The 26,380-nt window shown below is 40.4% G+C and overlaps 1 protein-coding gene across 2 annotated transcripts in view; it reads left to right on the top strand.

Annotated features, from left to right (window-relative positions):
- Nucleotides 1–25,824, top strand: part of HY2 (phytochromobilin:ferredoxin oxidoreductase, chloroplast / phytochromobilin synthase (HY2)) — a 30,353-nt gene extending 4,529 nt beyond the window's left edge. Inside the window, exons 3-8 of one of the 2 annotated variants that reach the window (XM_090000011.1) lie at nucleotides 73–167; nucleotides 3,261–3,354; nucleotides 3,467–3,598; nucleotides 3,933–4,037; nucleotides 25,283–25,333; nucleotides 25,502–25,824. In XM_090000011.1, coding sequence (XP_089856137.1) covers nucleotides 73–167; nucleotides 3,261–3,354; nucleotides 3,467–3,598; nucleotides 3,933–4,037; nucleotides 25,283–25,333; nucleotides 25,502–25,690 — 666 coding nt within the window. In that variant the 3' untranslated portion in view covers nucleotides 25,691–25,824. Of the gene's footprint in view, nucleotides 1–72; nucleotides 168–3,260; nucleotides 3,355–3,466; nucleotides 3,599–3,932; nucleotides 4,038–25,279; nucleotides 25,334–25,501 lie in introns of both variants that reach the window. The other variant, XM_090000010.1, reaches the window with a different exon arrangement.
- The last annotated feature ends 556 nt before the right edge of the window (nucleotides 25,825–26,380 follow it).

The following is a 26,380-nucleotide window of genomic DNA, read 5'->3' as shown; positions in this document are numbered from 1 at the left end:
ATGCTACATAAGCATGCATACATATACTGCTTATTCTTCATCCGTACTTTAAGTTCTTCATTTTGTTGTTAGGTATTGGACTTTGCAGCATTTCCTGAACCAGAATTTGATCTTCCTATATTTTGTGCAAACTTCTTCACGGCTGCAGACCGGAACATAGTTGTCTTGTAAGTTGCTGATCCTTCCTGTGAATACAGAATCACAGATCTATTTGTAATTCTGAAATACTTATCTGCTATCTGGAGAAATAAATTGTCTCATAGAGAAACTTGTAATCAATCCAGTAACTGCCTGGTGCAAACTAGATGAACAACCAAGTCGCTTTTTATGCGTATTGATTGATTATCTGAGATCTATTTACCATGGTTAGATACTTAGATATGATCTACCTAGCTAATTTTATTTCATGTTTCCTATTGAATATTTAGTGGCATGTCAATTTTTGGATGGCATTCTCAAGACCTTTTTTTTTCTTCAAAATTTTCTTGATATGAATATCGTAGGCATCATAATGTGAATTGATATGACAATCAATGAATCCATTTATCCTGGCTTATCATATGCATCATAATGTAAACTAATATGATGATCAATGAATCTATTTATTCTAGCGTACAATTGTTGAAGTCATTCTTACAAATGTTCAAGAAATTTTGTTAGGTATTCCATGCTATGGCATTGTCTAACTTTTAAAAGCTGTGGCTCGTGGTTACTTGGTTCTCTCCTATGGGCCATGAACTGCTGCTATGACAATGCGGTCTGGTCATGATGCTCTAGCCAAATGGTTCTCCATATCCAATAAACCAAGTATTTTTAGTACTTATACAGGCTAACGAATATGCATATATCATAGTCAACCATATCTCTGTGTACACATTGGAACATGAAAATGGATCTGGATCATATCCAGATCCATAATGGACTGAGGTCCATGATCCACATTAGGAGTCGTGCATGATAGAGGATGTATCCTACTATGAAGGCCAGCTACAATATGTGCTGTATTTTCCTTTGTATTTCTTTATTGAGACCCACATGGTTATATAACTAACCAAGGACATCATTATAGATCAACACATGTATCCTCAAGTATTTATACATTTTAATGTAAATATCCAGCCCTAAGCCATTAAGGGTTTTGGATTTGTTCCTGCCAATGTCTCTTGTCTCTCTTTCTCATCTTCTCAATCCAAAGCTCACATGGTATCAGAGCACCAACTCCAACAGAGTGAGGTATGATCCGATCCCATCAAGGTGGCCATCTTCTTCTTTTGGTGATATTTTTCTTCTTGATCTTCCTCACTAATCTTTCTCTCCCTTTTTTATTTTTCTTCCCTCTTTCTTGGTCTTCCTTTCTTGTTCTTCAAGCTTCCCTTTTTGCCTATTCTTTCACAAAATTGTCCCTACTCTTGATTTGGGTCCCCCATTGTCATGTATGTTATTAGGGGCCATCAATCTCAATCTAAAGCCTCAAAAATGAAGGAAAAGAAAGGGATTTTTTACCTCAAAGGCTTCAAAAAAATAAAAGTTGTCAATTTCACATTTGTTCTCCCCAATGGTTGGAAATGAAACCCTCAAGTGGAGTTCAGGCCTGTCTCCTTGTTGAAGAGTATCTATAAATTAGACTAAAATGTTGGCTTTAGGCTGAAATCAGTCACCAGAGAGATCATATAGCCATCTTAGTGTGCTTTCACACCAGACCATAGGATTTATGATTGTGCATTGCTAGTAAACAATGCAATTCACTGCATTAATGCCTTTAAACGGCCAATCTTTTTGCTAAAAATGGACTTAGCTAAAGCATTCGACTCTGTTTGGTGAGACTACCTGTTCAATAACATGTCTAGTATGGGTTTTGGGACCAAGGGGCTGCATGGATTACGAACCTTATTGCTGATGCTTCACTGACCATCAATGACAATGGTTCTGAAGGGTTGCAACTTGAAATTCACAGCAAGAAAGGCTTAAGGCAGGAATTTACACTGTCTCCAAGTCTCTTTGACATGATTTATGAAGGATTGGTGGTGTTGCTGAAGAAGGCCAAGGCGATTGGATTCACTGAAGGAATTTCTCTACTGGGTATGTATCTGTTGTCTATCATACAGTTTGTTGATAATATGTTAATATTTGGGACTGCATCTATCGCACAATTGACTAGGATCTTTCTGATAGTTAATTCTTTTGTGATCGGGAATGAAGAGAAATGTGCAGTCATGATTTTAATGCTGAGCCCAACATGCGGCAGGTGGTTGAGTGCATCTTTGGATAGCAGCAAGCACACCTACCTATAAAGTATCTGGGAGTGTTACTAATCAAGGGATGCTTGTGGGAATTGAATTTTGCTAAAGTTGAAATAGGGTAATGAGGAAAATTCAGGGTTGTACCGCCAAATATCTTTCACTGGCTGGGAGGGAAACTCTTATCAAGCATGTCATAGCATGTATTCCCTGTTTTCTCATGGGGATTTTTTTAGGACACTGTGAAACTGAGAATTGAACAAGCAAGATGATGCACACATTCTTATGGAAAGGTTCCTCAAACAATAAAATTGGGGCCCTAGTCTTTTGGAAATTGGTCACAGCCCCTAGAGAAAGGGGAGGATATGAATTTACGGGCTAGACACCTTAAACGTCATTTTATTAGCTAAGTGGTGGTTGTAAATATGCACAGAGGACAGACCTTGGGTTAGGTTCCTCAAGGCTAAATCCTGCATATCTAAATGGTTTGGAAATGATGGCTGCATTTGACTTGGTGGTTTGTATGGCTGGAAAGAAAGAACTGGATTTGTTAATGATCCAAGCCCAAATACAGTTTGATATTGTGGTCTGTGCTAATGCAAAATGGCCAAACTTAGATCTCTCTTGGATTGAAAATTCATTAATGCACACTGTACACTAATTGACTTGTCTTGCTGGTGAGAAGCGACAACTCGTCACTCCTTTCTGATTTAATAAAATTTACTTTGCTTTCAGAAAAGATTGTGTTTACATGTGAAGTATTCTTTTGCCTCTTTGCATGCATTTCTATGTAACAGTTATGTCCTTGTCCTTGTATGATTGTCCCATTTTTTCATCCCTATTTTGATTATGCCTTCTACACATCACTCTGCAACTTTTTTCAAAAAGTACCACTACCAGCAGTTTTTTTTTACTTTGAAATAGCCAATTGACAATTTCTTTTGTTATTTGCAACAGATTTTGGTCCTGAATTTTGTTAAGCTTTAAGGACTCTGGAACTCAGCCTTAATTGATCATTTTTAGGGATCTCAATCCGTTGCATGATGTCATAAATAACAAAGACTACAAGGAGAAGTACTACAGAAGCCTACTTCCTCTTGGACAGAAATATGCAGAGGTGAGAATAAAGATTAGCAAATTATTCTTCTTGAATTCAGCCTATTTTGGATGATTTACTTTCATAATCATGTTAATCACAAGGCACAATCTGATGTGGAGAAATACTGCAGCTTTTGCCATGGGGTGATCAAATTACTGGCGAGTCTATTAGATTTTTCTCACCGATTGTACTTTGGACAAAGTTTTCTTCAAGTCAGGAAAAACATGATATTCTGTATTCTGCATTCAAGGTCTATTTCAAGGTAACTGGTGCATATCCTTTTCCATTTTATTTTGAATCATGTGTATATCATTTACTTGCAAGAAGTACAGTAGTGGTCATGAATGAGAATGTGGGATCCATTTTTGGGCAATGAAAATTTGATGATGCATGTCTTTTATCAGAATAAAAATAGCATACTGCAGATCACAATTACGGTAGAAAATTCTAATTAATACTCACCATGCTAAATGATTTCTTCAAGTGGCTACATTGTGTGTTTAGTCTTAAGAATATCAGATAGCTTTGCGCTGATTATTCTTTAGTTGGTAAATATACTTAAACTCTTCACTTACTAATTTTATTGGGGATGACAGGCTTGGCTTAAACTGCTGGATCGGGTAACTGCTGATACTAATCTATGTCACATTTCAATTAACCGTGAAGCCCAACATAAATATCTAACATGGAGAACAGAAAAGGTACTCTACTTTTGCTATTTTTGCTTTTCTTTCAACTTTGCTTTACCTATCCTCATTTGTCCTAATGTTAGCTCGTTTATTAGTTTAATTTGGCATGATGTTTTATGTTCCCAAGGGATTTATTTTCATTACTTATGTTTCTTGGAAAAGAAATTGTATTAAGCTGGCTGTTTATGAAAAATCCCCTGCAAGCTTTGTGTTGTCTTGTTCTCCTTGAACTTTTCTGTATTTGGATCTGTCACTCCTCAAGTTCTGCCTGGCTCAATTTCACTTGGACCTGTAATCTGTGGAATTTGGTGAACTTGTTCTACAGAGATCATAGCATGTTGAGTGGGGATCCTGATATTAAATGGAAATCTGAATTCATTTCTACCTATCATGACAAATTGATGCAGCGTTCTTCGGGAAGAAAAGAATAGATGCCCACCTAGAATCGGTGTGGCTTATACTCTCTTTTATTTTCAATAAGGTTTCAATAACACTGGGGAGGACAAAGAACAATAAAGGAATAAATTAAACAAAGAATAACTGAAAGGGGAAAAGGAACAAGCAATATCAAACGAAAGAAAAGAAAGGCTGCTGAGTCTTCAATCTTCTGTAATCTCCACGAAACCTTAGGAGAGGGTTTTATAAAGTCGGCTGAGGATCCCGGGTCTCGAGTCCAGTCATGGACCCGAGATGGGATCCGGACCGTTTTCCTGCTGGATCTGGGTCATCCAGATCGGCGTGCCTCGTGCTCGTCTGGAGTAGGTACGCAGGGGCACCACGTCCCCGCGTCCCGGTACCGTGTGTTGGGTCGGATCCTCTGCTTGGGTCCGATCCTCAATCCCTTCATGTGGATCTGGTCTGCTGCCGAGGTCCGGCTGTATGGACCTGGGTCCATCCTGCTCTGCATCATTCTCCCCTGGTTGGAAAGAAGTCTGCTCTGACGACTTGTTGTCTCTACAGTAAGCATATAGATCAGACACGTTGAAAATAGGTGAAATATGCCAATTGTCGGGCAACTCGAGGAGGTAGGCATTCAGACCCAGTTACTGAAGAACCTTAAAAAGACCATACTTCTTAGGACTCGGCTTGTTATAAGTACTTACAGGGAAACGCTCAAGACGCAAGTAGACCCAAAACTAACTGACCGACCCTGAATTGAACATCACGACGACATTGATCTGCTTAAGATTTGTAGGCGTCGTAGCTTTCAACAAGTTTGGCTCGGACCTGTCTGTGGACATCACACATATATTCGACTGCATCAAATGCGTCTGGGGCTGGATCGGGAAGACCGGACACAGGGGCTAGGTCAACGACATGGGTGGGTGACCGACTATAGACCACTTGGAACGGAGATTTGCCTATAGACCGGTTGATGGAGCTGTTATAAGCGAACTTGGCTTGAGGCAATACAAGGTCCCAAGTTTTGACATTTTCTCTCACAAGACTCCGTAACAGGTTTCCTAAGGTGCGGTTGACAACTTCGGTTTGGCCATCTATTTGAGGGTGAAATGCACTGCTAAACTGGAGGTTGGTTTTCAATAAGGCCCATAATGACTTCCAAAAATGACTCAAAAAACGGGTGTCACGATCCGAGGTGATCATGTGAGGCAATCCATGAAAACGGGCTACGTCCTTGAAGTAGTATGAGGCTACCAACGAGGCATCGGTGGTCCATTTACACGGGACAAAGATAGCCATCTTGGAAAATCTGTCAACTACCACTAGGATGTGAAGAATCCTTGCAAACAATCAAGTTTTCAAATAACTTGATACTTCAAATACTCAATACACAAAATAAATGCACAGTGTTTATAAGCTTTACACCACAAAAGAAGTGCAATAAATGCACAATGTTTATAAGCTTTACACCAAAGAAAGTGCAATAAATGCACAGTGTTTATAAGCTTAAGGAGACAACTCCTTACTCTAATACATACGTACAATGGGCTCACACAACCCTTATTTATAAGCAAACTTAAGAGACGTTGGGCTATTCCCAACAACTCTTATTAGAGACGTTGGGAATCAGCCCAACGTCTATATTTTTAAAACTGTGTACACAGTCAATGGCTGACTGTTGTACACTGTACACAGTCAGCCACTGACTGTGTACAAAAACATTATATAAAAAAAACAAAAATAAGAAATGAAAAAAATTACAAAAATAAAAAAATAAAAAGGAGGAATTACAATCATATTCAAAAACATGAATATGCATAAAATCTAGAAATGACTAAAATACCCCTACAACCAATACAATAAAGAAATATATATTTTATATATACAAGTAGATGAATACATATACATATATAAAATATATATATGTATATGTATCTTCTTTTATATATATAAAATATATATAGAAAATACATTGTCTTATAAATTACAATTTAACACCCCCCCTCAAACTTAGGGCAAGATGACCGAAAGTTTGCCAAGGAGGAAATTGAACCGCGGAGCACACAAAACTTTGGTGAAGAAATCTGCCAACTGATATTCTGAAGTTACATATGGAAGATCTATAACTCCTTTCAGATACGCTTCCCGAACATAGTGACAGTCCATCTCAATGTGTTTAGTCCGCTCATGAAAAGTATGATTTTTGGCAATGTATATTGCACTCTTGTTATCACACATAGTTTAGTGGGCCCTTCTATTGAGATCCCCGTGTCTTCTAATAGCTGATGAATCCATACAATTTCCATGGTAGTAGTCGCCATGGCACGATATTCAGCTTCTGTTGAGGATAGAGACACTTTTTGCTGCTTCTTACATCTCCATGAAATCAACGAGTCTCCTAAAAACACACAAAAACCAGTGGTGGAGTGACGGTTATTTGGGTCACCTCCCCAGTTAGAGTCAGTATAAGCAATTAATTTTAATTCAGAAGAAGAGGATAAGAATACTCCCTTGTTTAGTGTGCCTTTTATGTATCTCACAATCCGCAAGATGACACTCATGTGAACTGATGTTGGTGCATGTTGGAACTGACTTGCAGTATGAACTGCATGAGAGATATCTGGTCTAGTAATACTCAGATACATCAAAGATCCCACAAACTGTCTGTAGGGGGTGGGATTAGAGAGAGGAATACCATCATTAATCTTCATTTTGACTCCTAATAGCAGGAGTTTCACAAACCTTATCATCTGTAATACCTGACCGGTCAATAATCTCAGAGGCAAGCTTAGTTTGAGATAAAAAATACCCTCTATGAGAGTAAGCTACTTCAATACCCAAAAAATAAGTTAGAAATCCCAAATCAGACATTTCAAACCTATTCTTCAAAATTGATTTTATGCTTTTAACCCCTTTAGAATCACTTCCGGTTATAAGCATATCATCCACATATAAGAGCAGAATGACAATCTCTGCATTAGTTTTTCTAACAAATAAGGCAGTGTCAGTGAAACAGGAAGAAAAACCATCTTCTAACATTATAGAGTTAAATCTATCATACCAAGCCTTAGGGGCTTGTTTTAAACCATAAAGTGCTTTTCGAAGACGAAGCACTTTCCCTTTGGGAGTCTCCATTCCTGGTGGAACATCCATATATACCTCTTCATTCAGATCACCATTTAAGAAGGCGTTTTTAGCATCCATTTGATAGATGCTCCATTTGTTGATTGAGGCAACAGTAATGAGACATCGGACAGTGAACATTCAGGCCACAGGGGCAAAAGTTTCTTTATAGTAAATCCCGTATTCTTGACTATATCCCTTTGCAACTAATTGAGCCTTATATCTCTCAAGAGATCCATCGCTCTTAGTTTTTACCTTAAATACCCATCTACACTTTATTGCTTTCTTACCCTTAGGAAGATCTTGGAACTCCCAAGTCTTTGCCCTGTTGAGAGCTGAAAGCTCACATTCCATTGCTTTCAGCCATTCATCATTCTTTTTGGCTTCTTCGAAGTTTTTGGGTTCTATATAGGAATGAATGGCGCTAAGGCAGACTCTATGTTTAGGAGTAAATGAATCATATGAAATAAACCTAAAAGGCATCTTTCTACTTCTCTCAGTTCTTCGTAGGTTTTCATCATTTGTTGAATTGGACCCACTAGGTTCACTGAAATTTTCAATTGCACTCCTAAAACTGTTTTTATCTCTATGGGTATATGTTATAGGATCTCTCAATGCTCCTCCACTTCTATGTTGGGAGATAGGTGGATGGGAAAAGCCATCTTCTTTATCATTGACGTCATTATGAATGAAATCGTCATCACTATCATCATCATGTGCTAACATTTCAAATAAAAAGGAGTAATCCATGTTTTCTTCAAAGGGTTCATTCCTTTCAAAACCATTAACATTTTCCAGAAAACTCACATTTCTGGAAACATATAGCTTGTCATTCTCAATATCATAACAACGAAACCCTTTTTGGGTTTCACAATATCCAAGAAAAGCACAAGCAATGGCTTTTGGCGAAAGCTTGTCATTCTTGTCAGTAAGAACGAAACATTTGCAACCAAAAATTCTCAACCGACTATAGTTGGGTTCTTTGGTATACAATTTTTCAAAAGGCGAGATATTGTTCAAGTTTTTAGAAGGTAGCCGATTTATCAAATAGACAGATGCTAAAGCCGCTTCGGCCCAAAAACCTTTTGGGATGTTTTGAGAAACAAGTAATGTTCGAGTTGTCTTTATTATATGTCTACGCTTCTTTTCGGCTAATCCATTTTGTTGAGGGGTTTTGGGACAAGATCTTTGGTGAAGAATACCATGACTTTCAAGATAATTTTTGAATTTACTTGAAAGGTATTCTCCACCAGAGTCAGTTCTAAAAATTTTTAGATTCTCATTAAATTAATTTTTAATCATCATATGATAGGTTTTAAAAATTGAGAAAACTTCATATTTGTGTTTAAGAAAATAAATCCAACAATATCTCGTGTAGTCGTCAACAAAAATGACATAATATGCAAAGCCTCCTTTTGATAGGACGAGTGCCAGTCCCCATACATCCGAATGGATAATTTCAAAAGGTCTTATTGTAAACATAGATCTTTCACAAAAAGACAATTTTTTCATTTTCCCAAGAATACAGTCATTACAAGTTAAATCACTTTTACATAAACTTTTAACAAAAGGTAAATGAGAAATTTTTGCAATATTTGGATGTCCAAGTCTCTTGTGTCACACATTAATATCCTTTTGTTGGACAACATTACAAAACAGGTTCTTTGGAATTTGAAGGGAATCGACATAGTATAGATCGCCCTTCCTAGAGCCTTCCCCAATCAATCTCCCGGACCGGCGATCCTGTATCCAACATTTGTTAGATGAGAACTTTATATCACACCCATGATCCGAGAGTTGAGAAACAGAAAGCAAATTTAAGTTTAATTTGGGTATAAATCTAATTTTTGGAATAAAGAACCCTTGTTTTTCAAAATTTCCTATTCCTTTTACTTCAATAGATGTTTCATCCGTAGTTGAAACAAAAGATGGAGAGAGATTTTTTGAGTATTCGGAAAAAGAACTAAAACTTGGGGTCATGTGAAAAGAAGCACCTGAATCTAAAAGCCAAGAGGTCTTACCGGGAGGAGAAAAGGTTGACATGGCGGCTCCGGAAATAGCCCCTTTTAAAAGAGGTTGAAGTGCATCCACGATTTGTTGCAATGAAATAGCTCCATTTGAAGATGACGAGCACTCTTCCTTTTGAGGTTGAGATGTAGTAACCATGGCAAGTAACTTTTTCCACTTTGGACAAATAGGCTTGATATGCCTCGGTTCCTTACAAAAATGACATAAAAGCTTGCTATAATCCTTCTTCCCTCCTTGACCACTTGAGTTTTGATTCTTGAAGTGAGGAGGCTTGTAGGTTCTTAAGTTGCTCCCCGGTCTTGAGACGACATTAACTCCTTCATTTTCTTTATTATAGGAAGGCGTAGCTAGAACACTTAGGTTGTTATTGCTTATACCCATACGAGTCTCTTCCCCACTTAGTTTAATAATTACATCTTCAAGAGAGGGGGAAGTGAAGGTGGATAAAAGAGAAGATCAGATTTATTCGAATTCAGGCCTAAGTCCATTCAAAAAATTAAAAAATGTATCTTCTTTCAATTGTTTATAACGAAGCTCTATGGCTTCTCCACTGCACTTGGGTTTGAGCATATCTAGCTCATCCCAAATAGAAGAGAGTTCGGCAAAATACTCCCTTATAGTCATCTCTCCTTGACGAAGAGTTAGAGCTTTCTTTTGGAGGTAATATTTATGAGACAGCTCCCTAGAGGTGTACATCTTCTCAAGGTACTCCCACGCTTGAGAAGCCTTCTTAAACTTGATAATATTGGCGTTAATTCTTGTTTCTACGGATGAGAAAATCCATGAGAGGATTTTAAAATTCCTCATCTCCCATTCTTCATGCTTTTTGGTGTAGTCTTTAAGAGCCTTGGCTCTTTCTTCGCCTTCAAGGATTTATATTTCTCCTTTCTCAATCAAGGTTATCTTTGGCTTCGGTTCGGGAATCGAGCCTTGAACATAACCCCAAAGCCCTTTTCCTTTAATATGAGCCTCCATGTTTCCGGCCTAGACGTGATAGTTGGACCCATTGAGTTTGAAGCCGAGAGAAAAATGAGTCTTTTTCACCCATTAGAGAGGAGAGATGATGAAAAAGAATACATACCACAAAGGATTTTTCGACCTTTCTTGATAGAAGAGTCTTCTAAAATATTGGATGAACAAGTGAATCCACTTCAATCACCAAAAAAATCGAGGGCACACTTTTCGAGGCACCCGAAAAAGTGAGAATCCACACGATCCTTTTTTTTCTCCAACCTTGCTTTGATACCATGTGAAGAATCCTTGCAAACAATCTAGTTTTCAAATAACTTGATACTTCAAATACTCAATATACAAAATAAATGCACAGTGTTTATAAACTTTACACCACAAAAGAAGTACAATAAATGCACAGTGTTAATAAGCTTTGCACCAAAGAAAGTGCAATAAATGCACAGTGTTTATAAGTTTAAGGAGACAACTCCTTACTCTAATACATACATACAATGGGCTCACACAACCCTTATTTATAAGCAAACTTAAGAGATGTTGGGCTATTCCCAATAGCTCTTATTAGAGACGTTGGGAATCAGCCCAACGTCTATATTTTTAAAACTGTGTACACAGTCAATGGCTGACTGTTGTACACTGTACACAATCGGCCACTGACTGTGTACAAAAACATTATATAAAAAAACAAAAATAAGAAATGAAAAAAATTACAAAAATAAAAAAATAAGGAGGAATTACAATCATATTAAAAAACATGAATATGCGTAAAATGTAGAAATGACTAAAATACTCCTACAGCCAATACAATAAAGAAATATATATTTTATATATACATATATGAAATATATATATGTATATGTATCTTCTTTTATATATATAAAATATATATAGAAAATACATTGTCTTATAAATTACAATTTAACATAGGATGGAATCCGAACGACGCGATGTTTGGGGAAGACCCACAATAAAATCCATGAACACATGCTCCGAAGGCCGCTCAGGAATTGGCAATGGAGTGTACAAACCACTATTTTGACGACGACCCTTGGACACTTGACACACTCGACAACTTTGAACATACTTGACAACATCTTTGTGCATTTTGGGCCAAAAGTATCGTTCATTCAACAATGTGAACGTCTTATCATGTCCAAAATGCCCAGCTAGTCCTTCTTCATGCAATTCAGAAATCAATTTTAGTCTAAGGGAGAAAGCAGGCACACACAACTTATTACCTTGAAAAAGGTAGCCGTTATGGATAATAAAACCTGAGTCAGTTGTGCCATCAGAGGAGATGCACTTTTCTCAAACCTGCTGGAAATCCGGGTCTATAGGGTACAACTCCTTGCACTGCTTGAACCCAATGACTTGTACTGACATAGTCATCAGAGGGCTATTCTTCCTACTAAGAGCGTCAACCACCTTGTTTAGAGTACCAGACTGATGGCGAATCGTAAATGTGTACTCTTGCAAGAAGCTAACCCACTTGGCATGACGAACACTTAGCTTCTTTTGACTATTCAGGTACTTCAATGCCTCATGATCTGTGTACAAGACAAACTCTTTATAGATGAGATAATGCCTCCAATAACGTAGGGCTTGTACAACGGTATAGAACTCAACATCATGAGTGGAATACTGGCACCTGACCTGAGTCAGCTTCTCACCAAAGAAAGCAACAGGTCGGCGGTTCTGACTCAAGACGGCACCAATCCCCACTTTTGAGGCATCACACTCAACCTCAAAGACAACATTGAAATCAGGAAGAGCTAAGACAGGGGCACTAGTCATTCTTTCTTTGATGAGCGTAAAGGCTCTTCCCGCCGCAGGCGTCCAATGGAAACTAGTACCTTTTAGGCATTCGGTAATAGGGGCCATGAGGGTACTGAAATTTCACACAAAACGACGGTAGAAAGTGACTAACCCATGGAAACTATGGATCTCTCCGATAGTCTTCGGGGTAGGCCAATCTACGATCGCACGGATCTTTGCAGGATCTGCCTTAACTCTATCGGAAGACACTATGAAGCCCAGAAATACGACACTGGACGTCATGAGCTCACACTTTTTTGCATTGACATACAGTTTTTCTCTCCTCAAAATTTCTAAGACCTGACGCAGGTGACTCAAATAATCGGACAAAGATGAACTATAAATCAAAATATCATCAAAATAGACAACAACAAACTTCCCTATACATGGACGCAACACTTTGGGTCATCATATTCATAAACGTACTTGGGGCATTAGATAACCCAAATGACATGACTAACCACTCATACAACCCATCACGTGTTTTGAATGTCGTTTTCCACTCATCCCCCTCCCGTATACGAATCTGGTGATACCCTCTTTTTAAATCGATTTTGGAGAAAACGGAGGCACCAGATAACATATCAAACATATCATCCAAACGGGGAATGAGAAAACTGTATTTGATCGTGATGCGATTGATCGCACGACTATCAACACACATGTGCGTGGACCCATCTTTCTTTGGAGTGAGCAGGGCGGGTACTGCACAAGGGATAACACTCTCGCGAATAAAGCCTTTTTGCAGTAACTCTTGGACCTGCCACAATAATTCAGCATGCTCAGATGGGTTCATGCGATATGCGGGGAGGTTGGGGAGGCTCGATCTCGGCATAAAATCAATGGCGTGCTGGACTACCCTCGTCGAAGGCAGGTCATCTGGCATAATGTCGCGAAACTCCTCTATAAGAGGGGCAACGTCCGCGGGAATGGACACAGACAAACTCATCAACGGCTTTGCCACCAGGGCATAACAATAGCCATCTTCCTGACAATGGTTTAAGAAGGGCCAGTATGAGAGGCCCGCGAGCCTAGGGACCCGCTCAGGCTTATCCACGGTAGGAAAACCGATCTCCTTGATAGGGAGAAGGACTATCTTATGACCTTTAAAAAGGAAGGAATAGGTGTTCTTGCGCCCATCGTGAATGCTTTTGCGATCAAATTGCCAAGGACGACCCAAAAGAATGTTACACGCACTCATGGGGGCTACATCACACCATACCTCGTCATGATAATGCTCCTCCATGGAGAATCGCACTAAACAACGTTGGGTGTGTTAAAATATGATGTATATTTATATATATATATATATGTCTACGTGTCTATTTATATATATAAATATATATATATTTATTTTGTAAAACCCGACAGGGGTATTTCTGCCATTTCACCTGTACACGCATATCATTGATATGCTTTTTCTTTTCTTTCTTTTTCCTTTATTCTTTTTCCTTTTTTATTTTTTTAGTTTTTCTTTTTAATCATTTGAGAGGGGTCCACATAGAGTCGTTGGACCCCTTCAACGGTCATAAATATGACCGTTGGAGGGGCTCCAACGACTCTATGGGAGCCTCTCCTTGGGTCCCTTGCTGTGTATAAACAAGGGGCACAGCCCCATGTATTTTCCAAGCTTCTTGTGAAGCATTCTATGAAGTGAAGAATATTTTTTTACCTCTTTTTGTGCTTGACCACTTTTGTGGTTTATTTTGCCCCTTTGTGGCCTCTTGTGTATGTGCGTGCTTCCGTGCTTTTGCTTGAAGACTTTGCCCTTTTTCATTTGGCACTTCATTACATGGTATCAGAGCCTTGGTTAAGAAGGCTTCATCGGATTCTACCTTGACAAGTAATACCTCTCCTCTCTCTTGTCTTATTAATTTGTTTTTCTAAATGGCCAACAAAGATGCAAAAATCGATCTCTCATTCAAATTGGATGGGACCAATTACCACATGTGGGCCGCCGCTATGGAGAATAATCTCAAAGGTAAAAAGCTTTGGGGTTATGTATGTGGAACCATTCCGGAACCACAATTGAAGTTAACTAAATTTGAAGGAAATGAGGAAAAAGCTTTGAATGAAGAAGAAAAGGAAAAGGCTATTCTTGATTATTCTTCTAAAATGGAAGATTGGGAAAGTGAACATGCTAAAATCTTAGCATGGTTCATGAATAATGTCGAGTTGAAGATTTGTGCAAACCTTGCAAAATTCAAAAAGGCTAATGAAGCATGGTTTTTTATGAAAGGCATGTACACCCAAAGAGACCTTGCTAGGCATTTTTTTCTACAAGAAAAGGTAAGAGCTACCAAGCAAGGTGATATGAGCATTAGGGACTACTATAGTGCCCTATCCTCTTTGTGGGATGAACTTGTCCTTCTCGGACCACAATGGGAAGGAAGTGCTATTGCTATGAGACAAGAGCAAATGGAAAAAGAGAGGTTTTTTCAATTTATTCATGGGTTTCGTCCCGAATTTGAACAACTTAGAGGATCTCTACTTCATAGGGCCTCTACCCCTCTAAGTGATATTTTGGCCGATTTATGTCAAGAAGAAACCCGTTTGGCCTTGAAAAGAGATGTTGATGAAGTGCATGCCGTGTCTAGACCCGGCAACAATGTAAGAACATATAAACCACCACATTTTTGGAAGAATAATGGTGGTGGAGGAAGAAAAATTATTTGTCATAATTGTAATGAACCGGGCCATATTCGTCCCGATTGCCCTAGATTCAAGAAGAAGGTGGCTTCCGTGGGGGAAACTCCTCCAATCATCAATGAAGATTCAAAGAAGGATGGTGACATAAAGGAGTCCATCGCTCATCTAACCGAAACTCTTCAACAATTTATAAAGATGAACGCCTCTACATCATCCTCCCCACCTTCCACTTTTGGTGCCGCCATCTCCTCTTTTCCAGGTATGACCTCTTGGATTCTTGACTCGGGTGCCTCTTTCCATATGACTCCAAATGCATCACTTTTATCAAAACCAAGTCTCAATAAATTTAAATCATATGTATCCACCGCCGATGAAACATCTTTAAATGTTGAAGGTATTGGAAACCTTGAGAAAACTTATGACCAAAACAAAGAATTTTTTGTTCCCAAAATCCGAATTATTCCAAAACTTAATCTAAATATTTTTTCCGTCTCTCAAATTACCGATTTTGAATGTAATGTCTCGTTTTCACCAACCCATTGCTATGTGCAGGATCTCCGGTCCGGGAAGCGGATTGGGCAAGGCCATAGAAGAGGGGACCTTTACTATATGGATTTTTTGTCTTTGCCATCCAAATCATTTTGTAATCACGTTCAATTCAAAGATATTGAGACTTGGCATAAGAGACTTGGACACCCTAGTATTTCCAAGTTGTACCTTTTTCCGTTTTTGGAAAAATTTTGTAATACAAATACATTTACATGCAATGATTGTATTCTTTGGAAAATTCACTCTCTTCCATATTCTCATAGCAATTTTGTGTCAAAAAGGCCTTTTGAACTTGTGCATTCCGATGTATGGAAACCGGCACCCGTTATGTCCAAGGGGGGCTTCTCTTACTATGTTTCTTTTATTGATGATTTTACTAGATACACATGGGTTTACATTATCAAGAATAAATCCGATGTCTTCATTAATTTTAAAGAGTTTCACGCTCTTGTTTAAAATCAATTCCAACACAATATAGCCACTTTTAGGTCCGACTCAGGAGGAGAGTACATGTCTAAAGATTTTCAAAATTATTTTAAAACAAATGGAATTTTGCACCAACGATCTTGTCCTAAAACTCCGCAACAAAATGGTCTTGCGGAAAGGAAACATAGACATTTAATCGAAACCACAAGAACTCTTCTTGTGTCTAAAAATGTTCCTAAAAACTTTTGGGCCGAAGCTCTTCTTACCGCAACATATCTTGTGAATCGTATGCCCTCTTCTTCTTTAAAAAATGTTTCGCCCTTTGAAAAACTTTTTAATATTACTCCTGATTTTAATAGACTAAGAATCTTTGGATGCAAATGTTTTGTACTTAGTCTAGGACAAGATAAGCTCTCACCTAAAGCTATTGAATGTGTGTTCATTGGCTATGGTGAGAATAAAAAAGGCTATAGATGCTATGATATTCGAAACAATAAATTATATGTGTCGAGAAATGTAAACTTTATTGAAGATCAAAATGGTTTCGATATCCACACATCTAAGGAAGACATCGATTATTCTTTTCTATTCGACTTAGCTCCTAGGATTGAGTCTCCTGAGGCAATTACTTGTGATACTAGTTGTGATGGAATTTTACATTATAATGATATACCACAATATGAGAATACTTCCCAAAATGAAAACCTTAATGATATAAATGTATATACCCGGTGGATAGGAAATGAACATCAATCTGCTATTGACAGATACTCTCAAGACTTCTCTTTAGAAGAATCTATTGATAACAATCCACCTAGGAGATCTTCTCGTACTAGTAGGCCACCACAAAAATTTGTGTCTTATGAATCTTTTTCGCCGAATTATAGGGCATGTCTCATGTTAATACATTCGTATCATGAACCTACCTCATTCAAGGAAGCTAAAGATCACCCACATTGGATTGAAGCTATGAAAATCGAATTAGAGGCTCTTAACAAGGCCCAAATCTGAAGCATTATTCCTCAACCTTTAGGAAAAAAAGCAATTGGGTGTAGATGGGTATATAAGGTCAAAACCAAATGTGATGGGTCTCTTGAAAGATACAAAGCTCGTTTGGTTGCAAAAGGCTACACCCAAGAATATGGGATTGATTATGAAGAAACCTTTGCTCCTGTAGCCAGAATGACTAGTGTACGAACCCTAATTGCTTTAGCATCCATCAAACAATGGCCGATATATCAACTTGATGTTAAAAATGCGTTTTTAAATGGAACTCTGTGTGAAGTTCTTATGGACCCTCCACCGGGTCTTGAAATTGGGAAAGGTAATATTCTAAAATTAAACAAAGCTCTTTATGGTTTAAAGCAAACACCAAAAGCTTGGTATAATCTTTTTAGCAAAGTAGTTCTTGATAATGGTTTCTCCTCATGTTACACAGATACTGCTTTGTTTGTTAAATCTTCTAATGAATACATAACAATTTTGTTATTATATGTTGATGACATGATTATCACATGTAATGATAAGAAAGGTATTGATCTTATTAAAAATATTCTTAAGAAAAATTTTGATATGTCTGATCTGGGTTTTCTAAGGTATTTCTTAGGAATTGAAGTTGCATACTCCCCCAAGGGGTATGTCCTATCTCAAATGAAGCTTGCCTCTGACATTATTGCTAAGTCTGGGTTGACAAATGACAAAAGGGTGGAGACTCCAGAAGTGATCAATGCCAAGATGAGAGCCAATGATGGCACTCCTTTAGCAGACCCCACGCCTTATCGTCAATTAATTGGATCCTTAACATATTTATCTATCACCAGGCCTGGCATTTCACATGTAGTTCATAGTGCAAGCCAATTTCAGACTGCTCCTACCACTACTCACATGGCAGCAGTAATGAGGATTATCAGATACTTAAAAAATTCCATAACTAAGGGAGTATTCTTCTCCTCTTCTTCACCTCTTACTTTACTTGCGTATACTGACTCTGATTGGGGGGGGGGGGGTAACCCCGATGATCGTATTTCTACCACAGGTTATTGTGTGTTTCTTGGGGAGTCGCTTATCTCCTGGAGGTGTAAGAAGCAGCGTAAAGTTTCTCTCTCGTCTACCGAAGCAGAATATCGTGCGATGGCCACTACCACAACTGAGATTATATGGTTAAGAAGCTTACTTAAAGATATGGGTGTCTCATTCTCAACTCCTTCAAAGTTGTGTTGTGACAACAAGAGCTCCATCTATATTGCTAGCAATTACACTTTTCATGAACGAACGAAGCATATTGAGATGGACTGTCATTATGTTCGAGATGAGTTCCTACGCGGCACCATTCAACTCCCATATGTTCCTACCGAATATCAGTTGGCGGACTTCTTCACCAAAGCCTTGCCTTCGCCTCGCTTCTACTTCCTCCTTAGCAAACTCTCGGTGATTTCACCATGTGTTTGAGGGGGGGTGTTAAAATATGATGTATATTTATATATATATATATATATATGTATATATATAGATTACGACACATATACATATATATGATATATATATATGTCTACGTGTCTATCTATATATATAAATATATATATATATATATTTATTTTGTAAAACCCGACAGGGGTATTTCTGCCATTTCACCTGTACACGCATATCATTGATATGCTTTTTCTTTTCTTTCTTTTTCCTTTATTCTTTTTCCTTTTTTGTTTTTTTAGTTTTTCTTTTTAATCATTTGAGAGGGGTCCACATAGAGTCGTTGGACCCCTCCAACAGTCATAAATATGACCGTTGGAGGGGCTCCAACGACTCTATGGGAGCCCCTCCTTGGGTCCCTTGCTGTGTATAAATAAGGGGCACAACCCCATGTATTTTCCAAGCTTCTTGTGAAGCATTCTATGAAGTGAAGAATATTTTTTTACCTCTTTTTGTGCTTGACCACTTTTGTGGTTTATTTTGCCCCTTTGTGGCCTCTTGTGTATGTGCGTGCTTCCGTGCTTTCACTTGAAGACTTTGCCCTTTTTCATTTGGCACTTCATTACAGGGTGATGGGAACCTTGTTACCTTTCTTGAACCACACCATCTTGTATGGTTGAGACAGTTTCTTGGTTTTCAGGTTCAAGGTAGATACAACGCTCTCTGACACCATATTCTCACAAGCACTTGTGTCGATAATAACATCACACACGTGACCCTCACAGTTGCACCGAGTTCTAAAAATGTTGTTCCGCAACCATTTCGCAGGGGCCGACTCGCGGGGTGCAGTCAAAACATGACGGATGGACAATAAATTTTTGATATTGTCGTCGAAGTCTACGACTTCCCTCTCATCCTCATCCTCGACCAACGACTCACTCTCACTCTCGGATGCCGACTCCACAATACCCTCGACGAGATGGGTATTCTTGCCCGCAGTGGGGCACTTAGACGCGACGTGTCCCAATTCCTGACACCTAAAACAACGGATTGTAGGCTCAATAGGTTTGGCTTTGGACCGGGTATTGTATGCGGGTCCGGACGGGTCAGGTTTGCTAGGGTCTGCTCTAGGGGTAAACTTTAAGTCCTTCCTAGGGGAGCTTGCTCCCCTGGTTGGAAAACTCGACTTAGGTCGACTGGATGGTTCACTACGAGTGGTCCTATAATCCTGCCTCCTCTTCAGCTTCTCCTCGACATTCATGACATAGCTGCTTGCCTGATCTAATGTCTCGACTGTGATACAATTAAAATCATCAGAAATGGCAGGACAGAGACCAGAAATGTACCTCGTGATCTGCTGGCGGGCGGTTTCCTCGATCTGTACACATAGGGAAAGGCGATGGAACTCATCAGTGTACTCCGTCACAGTTTGGGTGCCTTGACACAGGGTCAGGTACTCCTTGTAGGCTCTCTCGACGTGATCTGAAGGTACAAAATTTGACTGCATCAATCTCTGCATCTCCTCCCATGACTATACGCGCTCGAGTCCTTGCCGCTCTCTCGATCGCTGCAACTCCACCCACCATGTCTGTGCTAGACCTCTCAGCCAAGTAGACGCAAGAGAGACACGTTGGTGCTCAGCGACGGTGTGGTAGTAAAAAAAGAACTGCACGACATAAGACCAGTCGAAGAACTGCTCCACATCAAACTGCCCCGCAAACTCTGGAAGATCCCGCTTCACCCCATAAGTGGAGGGGTGCTCTCGTGCTCTCTACTAACGAGCCTCCACCATTCCTGCAGGATAATTGTTCAAGAAAGCATCGTCGTCCCATACTGCTTCATCGCCCTCTGTGCGGTACTGCTCGCCTGGATGCTGGTGCTGACGAACTCTACCGATGGGTGGTCGGCGCTCAGGGCACGCCAGTCCCTGCTGATTCTGCCTCGGTCTGGCTTGCCTATGGGTGGGAGCCATCTGCGGCCGGCTATGTCACAGGGATTCGGCTAGCAGGGTGTCGCACCCACGTCGACGCGACTCAACGCGGGTGCGGCACCAAGTGCGGTCAACTCGATCCTGAGTGCGTTGACCGCACCCAAGGTCATTTCTGTCCTTTTTTTGGATTTAAAAAAAAAAAAAAATTGCCCTACGAAATGAGTTGTGGAATTTAAAAAAAAAGTTCTGATGACAGCTGCTTGCTGCTGCTGCTCTTGTTTTGTAAAGGGGCACTTGTGTCCATAACATCTGACGAGCTTTGTTGGCATCCCATGCTATTCCTACAACAAACAACAACAACAACAACAACTACGCCTTCATCCCAAAACAATTGGGGTCAGCGATATGAACCAAAAAAGAAATTTATTTTGGGTCTTCCACATGAATCCTTTTCCTTCAATCATTTCTATCCAACGCCATGTCCTCGGTGAGGTTCAAAGCATTCATATCCTTTCCTATCATCTCCATCCAAGTCTTCCTAGGCCTACCCCGACCTCTTTTAACTAATATATTTTCCCATTTCTCCAACCTTCTAACTGGAGCATCATTAGGCCTTCGCCGAATATGTCCAAACCACCGTAAACGATTCTCTCGCATCTTATTTTCAATGGGTGCAACACCTACCTTCTTACGTATCTCTTCGTTCCGAATCTTATCTTTTATTGTATTTCCACACATCCATCTAAGCATCCGCATCTCAGCTACACTCATTTTTTGAATATGATGTCTCTTGGCAGCCCAACATTCCGTACCATATAGTAAAGCGGGTCTAATAGTCGTCCTATAAAACTTTCCCTTCAACCGCAATGGCATTCTACGATCGCACAACACTCCAGTAGCACTTTTCCATTTCATCCACCCAACCTTTATCCTATGATTTACATCTCCATCAATTTCTCCATACTTTTGAATGATGGATCCCAAATATTTGAAATAATCATTCACCGGTATATCTTGCTCACCAAGCTTCACTACACTCCCATCACTACTTCGTTGCTTACTAAACCGACATTCCATATATTCAGTCTTACTCTTACTCAACTTAAAACCTCTAGCTTCCAATGTCTGTCTCCATAATTCTAACTTAGCATTAACCCCAGCTCTAGACTCATCAATCAAAACAATATCATCAGCAAACAACATACACCACGGTACATTTTCTTGAATTGATCTCGTAAGCTCATCCATCACTATCGCAAATAGGAAAGGGCTTAAAGCAGATCCTTGATGTAACCCAACCGTTATCGGGAAATTGGTTGTCACCCCTCCACAAGTGCGGACATTGGTTACTACTCCTTCATACATATCTTTAATTATACTAATGTACTTGAGAGAAACACCTTTCTTCATCATTGTCCACCAGAGAACGTCCCTAGGTACTCTATCGTATGCCTACCTCCAAAAAATTAATTCGCAGCGTTAGAAAACATACTGTTAACTTGGAAATGATGATCCATCTTCCTCAAAAATTAAAACCAAAATTCAAGAGTCTTTTGAAGTCTTTATCCTTCAACCATCCAGATCCTTCTTCGTCAAGGATTTTCTCTCTCCATAATAAATGATAATGGTGGTGGTAGCCTTGGTGGCTATTAGTATTCACTTTTCTCCTGACGAGATGGGTGCTCTAGCCGTAGCCTTGTGTAGACCTCTCTTTTCCACATGTCAAATCCAATAAATTTCTTTTAGCTGTCATATGTGTGCAACTGTATATAAAATGAAATTTGAAGAACCCTAGGCAGTGGCGTGGCAGTGGAGCCATAGGCCTCGTGAAGACTCTCTCTCCAACAAACCACATCAAACCTTTCACTTATATTTTTTTTCTTGAAGACCAGGGAGTTTCAGACATGATTGAATCATGACAGTCAGCAGAGCGCAGCAGGCTGGGTCGATCAGATTGCCAATCCTTTCGGTTCATCAATTTTGTCCCGTTGTGCCAAAGTACACAACAAGCAGAACGTGGGTAACAAGTCTTCAAACAAACACACCAGCAAAAAAAAACTAGACCCCCAACCCACACTGGGGGAACCCCCGGACCCCCTTCTATATATATATATATATATATATATATATATATATATATATATATATATATACATTTTTGCCCCTGCTGCACCCCCACACCCGGGTTTTTTGGAAGTGCCGAATCCCCGCACCCGCACCCATGTGACATAGGCGGCCGGCGTTGGGGCACCAGGATGATGGAAAGTCTAGGGTAAGGTGGATGGGTCTGGTGGGTCTCGGGTCCTAGGTGGGTAGGGATGTCATAACATGGGTTTGGGTTAAGATACTGGTGTTGGATTAGATATTGTATTGGATTTTGGATTAGGGTTGGGTTGATGGGTTGGTTCGGGTTTGGGTATAGGGTCTGGTTGATATATGGTTGGGTTGATTCGCCCGATGGGATGTGGATCGGGTCTATTCCTAAACTATTCGTCGGACCTAGATATGGATAGGTTGGATCGAGGGTCGAGTTGTGGGGATAAGAGGCTTGGTTTGAACTCGATACATGATCCATATGATTATGGGTATGGTTTTGACCCGGCTCATATCCAAACTGGAGCTCCGTCCAGGCCCGAGCCCGATATGGGTTTGGGTCGACATGGGGTCTATTTTGAGGATAAAAAATAATAGGTTGGATCTGGTTCGGGGCAGCCCGCGAACCGGACCCAACTAGGTAGGCCGGGTGAAGGGATTCTAGACCCAGACCCGCTCCCTGAGACCCAATGGCTGGTCCCAGCGAACCGGGCCTATGCCCTGCTGAAGTGAAGACTGGACCGGACCCTCTTGGGTCCGGCCCAACCAAAAGGGCCTCACTTGTTCCCGCTCGCGGGGGTGCGACCACAGAACCTCCCCGCGCGTGGTCAGGAGGGAAAGGTGAGTCCCTCCCGGGTCGGTCCGACGAACCCGGATTTGCGGCAGGGCCCAGCGTGATGTTGGGGCCCTGCCGACCCAGCTCGACCTGCGGCGCAACCCTCGTGAAACATTGCCACGAGCCAGGGCCTGCAGGTGGACCCAGCGTAACGCTGGGGCCCTGCTGGCTTGGGTCGACCTGCGACGCGGTCGCAGGGACTCGCTGCCACGAACCCAGACTTGCAGGTGGACCCAGCGTACCGCTGGGGTCTTGCAGGTTCGGTCTGACCTGCGATACCAACGCAGGTGCTCGCTGCCTGGGGTGGGGTACCCCCACATGGGGGTTGTTGCTCGTCGCCCCCCCCTGGTGCCGCTGGAAAGTGCCCGGATCAGAGGTAGATACTGGAACCGGCGGGAAGGCAGCAACACGACCTTGCTGGAGTTGCGTCGGCTGATAGGGTTCTGAGACATTGGAACTCAAGTTTGCGGACGCGTCAACGGGGTCTGCGCTTGGTACTGTGCACAGTTCTTTGTGCGACTCAAGGGCTGTCAAGCGCTCATCAAACCCATCCAGTCGCTTCGACAGGCCGGCGATATCTCTATTCATGCGCAACATATTCTCTTGGATTTTCGTCAGCACGTCCATTACGCGCAACATTGGATCTTCGCTGCGAGTCTCCTCACGCTCCTCGTCTCATACTGGATCGGTCCCCGCTTCAAGAGTCATCTCGCTGATGAAGATGGACGCCCCACTCTGATACCACTTTGATGCAGCGTTCTTCGGGAAGAAAAGAATAGATGCCCACCTAGAATCGGTGTGGCTTATGCTCTCTTTTATTTTCAATAAGGTTTCAATAAATCAGGGGAGGACAAAGAACAATAAAAGAATAAACTAAACAAAGAATAACTGAAAGGGGAAAAGGAACAATCAATATCAAACGAAAGAAAAGAAAGGCTGTTGAGTCTTCAATCTTCTGTAATCTCCACGAAACCCTAGGAGAGGGTTTTATAAAGTCGGCTGAGGATCCCGGGTCTCGGGTCCAGACATGGACCCGAGATGGGATCCGGACCGTTTTCCTGCTGGATCTGGGTCATCCGGATTGGCGTGCTTCGTGCTCGTCTGGAGTAGGTATGCAGGGGAGCCACGTCCCCGCATCCCGGTACCGTGTGCTGGGTCGGATCCTCAATCCCTTCATGTGGATCTGGTCTGCTGCCGAGGTCAGGCTGTATGGACCTGGGTCCATCCTGCTCTGCATCACAAATCCAAGGGCTGCTTTCAATGTAAGGTGTTTCTCCTTGATGAGGGTGATTATACTACAATCAAGCTATAGAATTCTGTTTAAAACTAATGCCCTCAGTTTATTACACTAGGACAGGCTACAAAGCTTTCTGGCCTTGAAATCTTTGTGGTCCAAAAATCCATTTAAAGAGTTTACAGTTAGTAGTATGCCATTCATCTTATGAAAATAACAATAAGTTCCTGTTGGTTCCTGTCAATATGATTTTCCTCATTTGGGGTTGAACCAGGATACAGGTTTGTCTCTATCAAAACAAGAGAGAAGAATAGAGTAGAGATGAGTAAAGAAGGCACACCAAGAAGGAAAACTTCATTAGCTCTAAAATGAGAGATACATTATAGGGGAGAAGTCCCCTATACCTCACTATAAGACAAAAACAGTTTACTCTACAGCAGCGTTATGGAAAGATACAAGAATACCCCTCAAAATAATGAAATGAACATATACATAGCAAGAGGGGTAGCACACAAAATAGTAATATGCATATTACATCAAACTTAACAGTCTCCTCCATGTGATCTTAACTCGGAAGAAAGACCTCAAGTATAGCTGTCATCCCCACTTTGGCTCGGTGACCTCAAATGCAAGACTGTCCCTTCCGCCCTAATTTAGTCAAAAACTAATGCCTTGAGAACTATTTCTTTGCCTGTGATCTCTGTACAAATAGTTATTTCATTGGCATTTCTTTTATGCTTATATGAGAATGGACTGGTTCAACTAATCTGTTAAAATGCCATATTTCTGTCAAGCAGGACCCTGGACATCAACTCTTACAGAAGTTGGTTGGGGAGTCCCTTGCAAAGGTATTTTCAGTTGTTTGTCACTTTGTGAAGCATAAGAGCCATCCAAACCAAGTTTCACAATAACAATGATAACAATATCAATAATAATAATGAGCTTAACTACTCAGCCAAATTTGCAATGATAATGTCATTACTTCCTTGCTCAGGTTTTCTTTGTTTTTTTCATAGGAATTGGTGAAAGACTTTCTATTCTATGGAGTGGACATTCTAGGAAGCAAAACATTTTTGGATTTTTTTCCCGAGTATAGGTGTGAGGATGGGACGATAAACAAGAAGCGCAGCATCATTGGTAAATCGTTCAAAACTCGGCCATGGGATGAAAATGGAGAATTTGTTGGTGGGCCTCTTCCATGTTAGGTTCTTCCCCACCTTCTTCTTCCATTGTAATCTCATGTTTTTTCTGTAAATCATGAATGAAAACTAATGCTTGCTCCACATAATTTAATATAAAGAAATCGTGGTACTTAGTGTGGAAGGTTATATCAACAACATATGGTTTGTGAATTTCAATTTTAGCTGATGATACCTGATGGCTGGTGTTGAGTACTGTTCAGTGCAGAAGAATTTCAGAGATTTATTTTGTCTACCCATCAACGGGTTCTAGTTTTGGTATATAAATCCTAAGCAACATGAGTGGCGAGGCGCTGATCATGAAAAATGCGTGAAGGTCAAACAAAACATGCTGGTTCAACCATGTGCGATGGTCAAGTGTCTGTAAGGAAACCAATTAAGAAAAAGGTTGAGGTAACATTCTAATAGAAGTGCACTGCAGCTTTACATGGGGTAAAAAAAATTTGCTGCAACACTTTCAACTTTATTTTTTTTTGAGAGAGAAACACTTGCAACCTTGATTTGGCAGTCTGGGGATCATTTTCCATTGAATAACGAGAGAGAGAGAGAGAGAGAGAGAGAGTCGGCTTAAGAAGGCGGATGCATACACCATGCTGGGTTGGTTAGAATTATACAATTTTTTCGGATAAGCGCAGAAAACCACCTTGCATGCTCACTAGTGTAAAAAACCCAGGCCCTCCTTCCTTACCAGGGACA

Source organism: Nuphar pumila, chromosome 3 (genome assembly GCF_984573655.1).
Source record: "Nuphar pumila chromosome 3, dmNupPumi1.hap1.1, whole genome shotgun sequence".
Classification (NCBI taxonomy): domain Eukaryota; kingdom Viridiplantae; phylum Streptophyta; class Magnoliopsida; order Nymphaeales; family Nymphaeaceae; genus Nuphar; species Nuphar pumila.
Note: the sequence above shows the minus strand (reverse complement) of the source record. Positions and strands in the feature narration are given on the sequence as shown.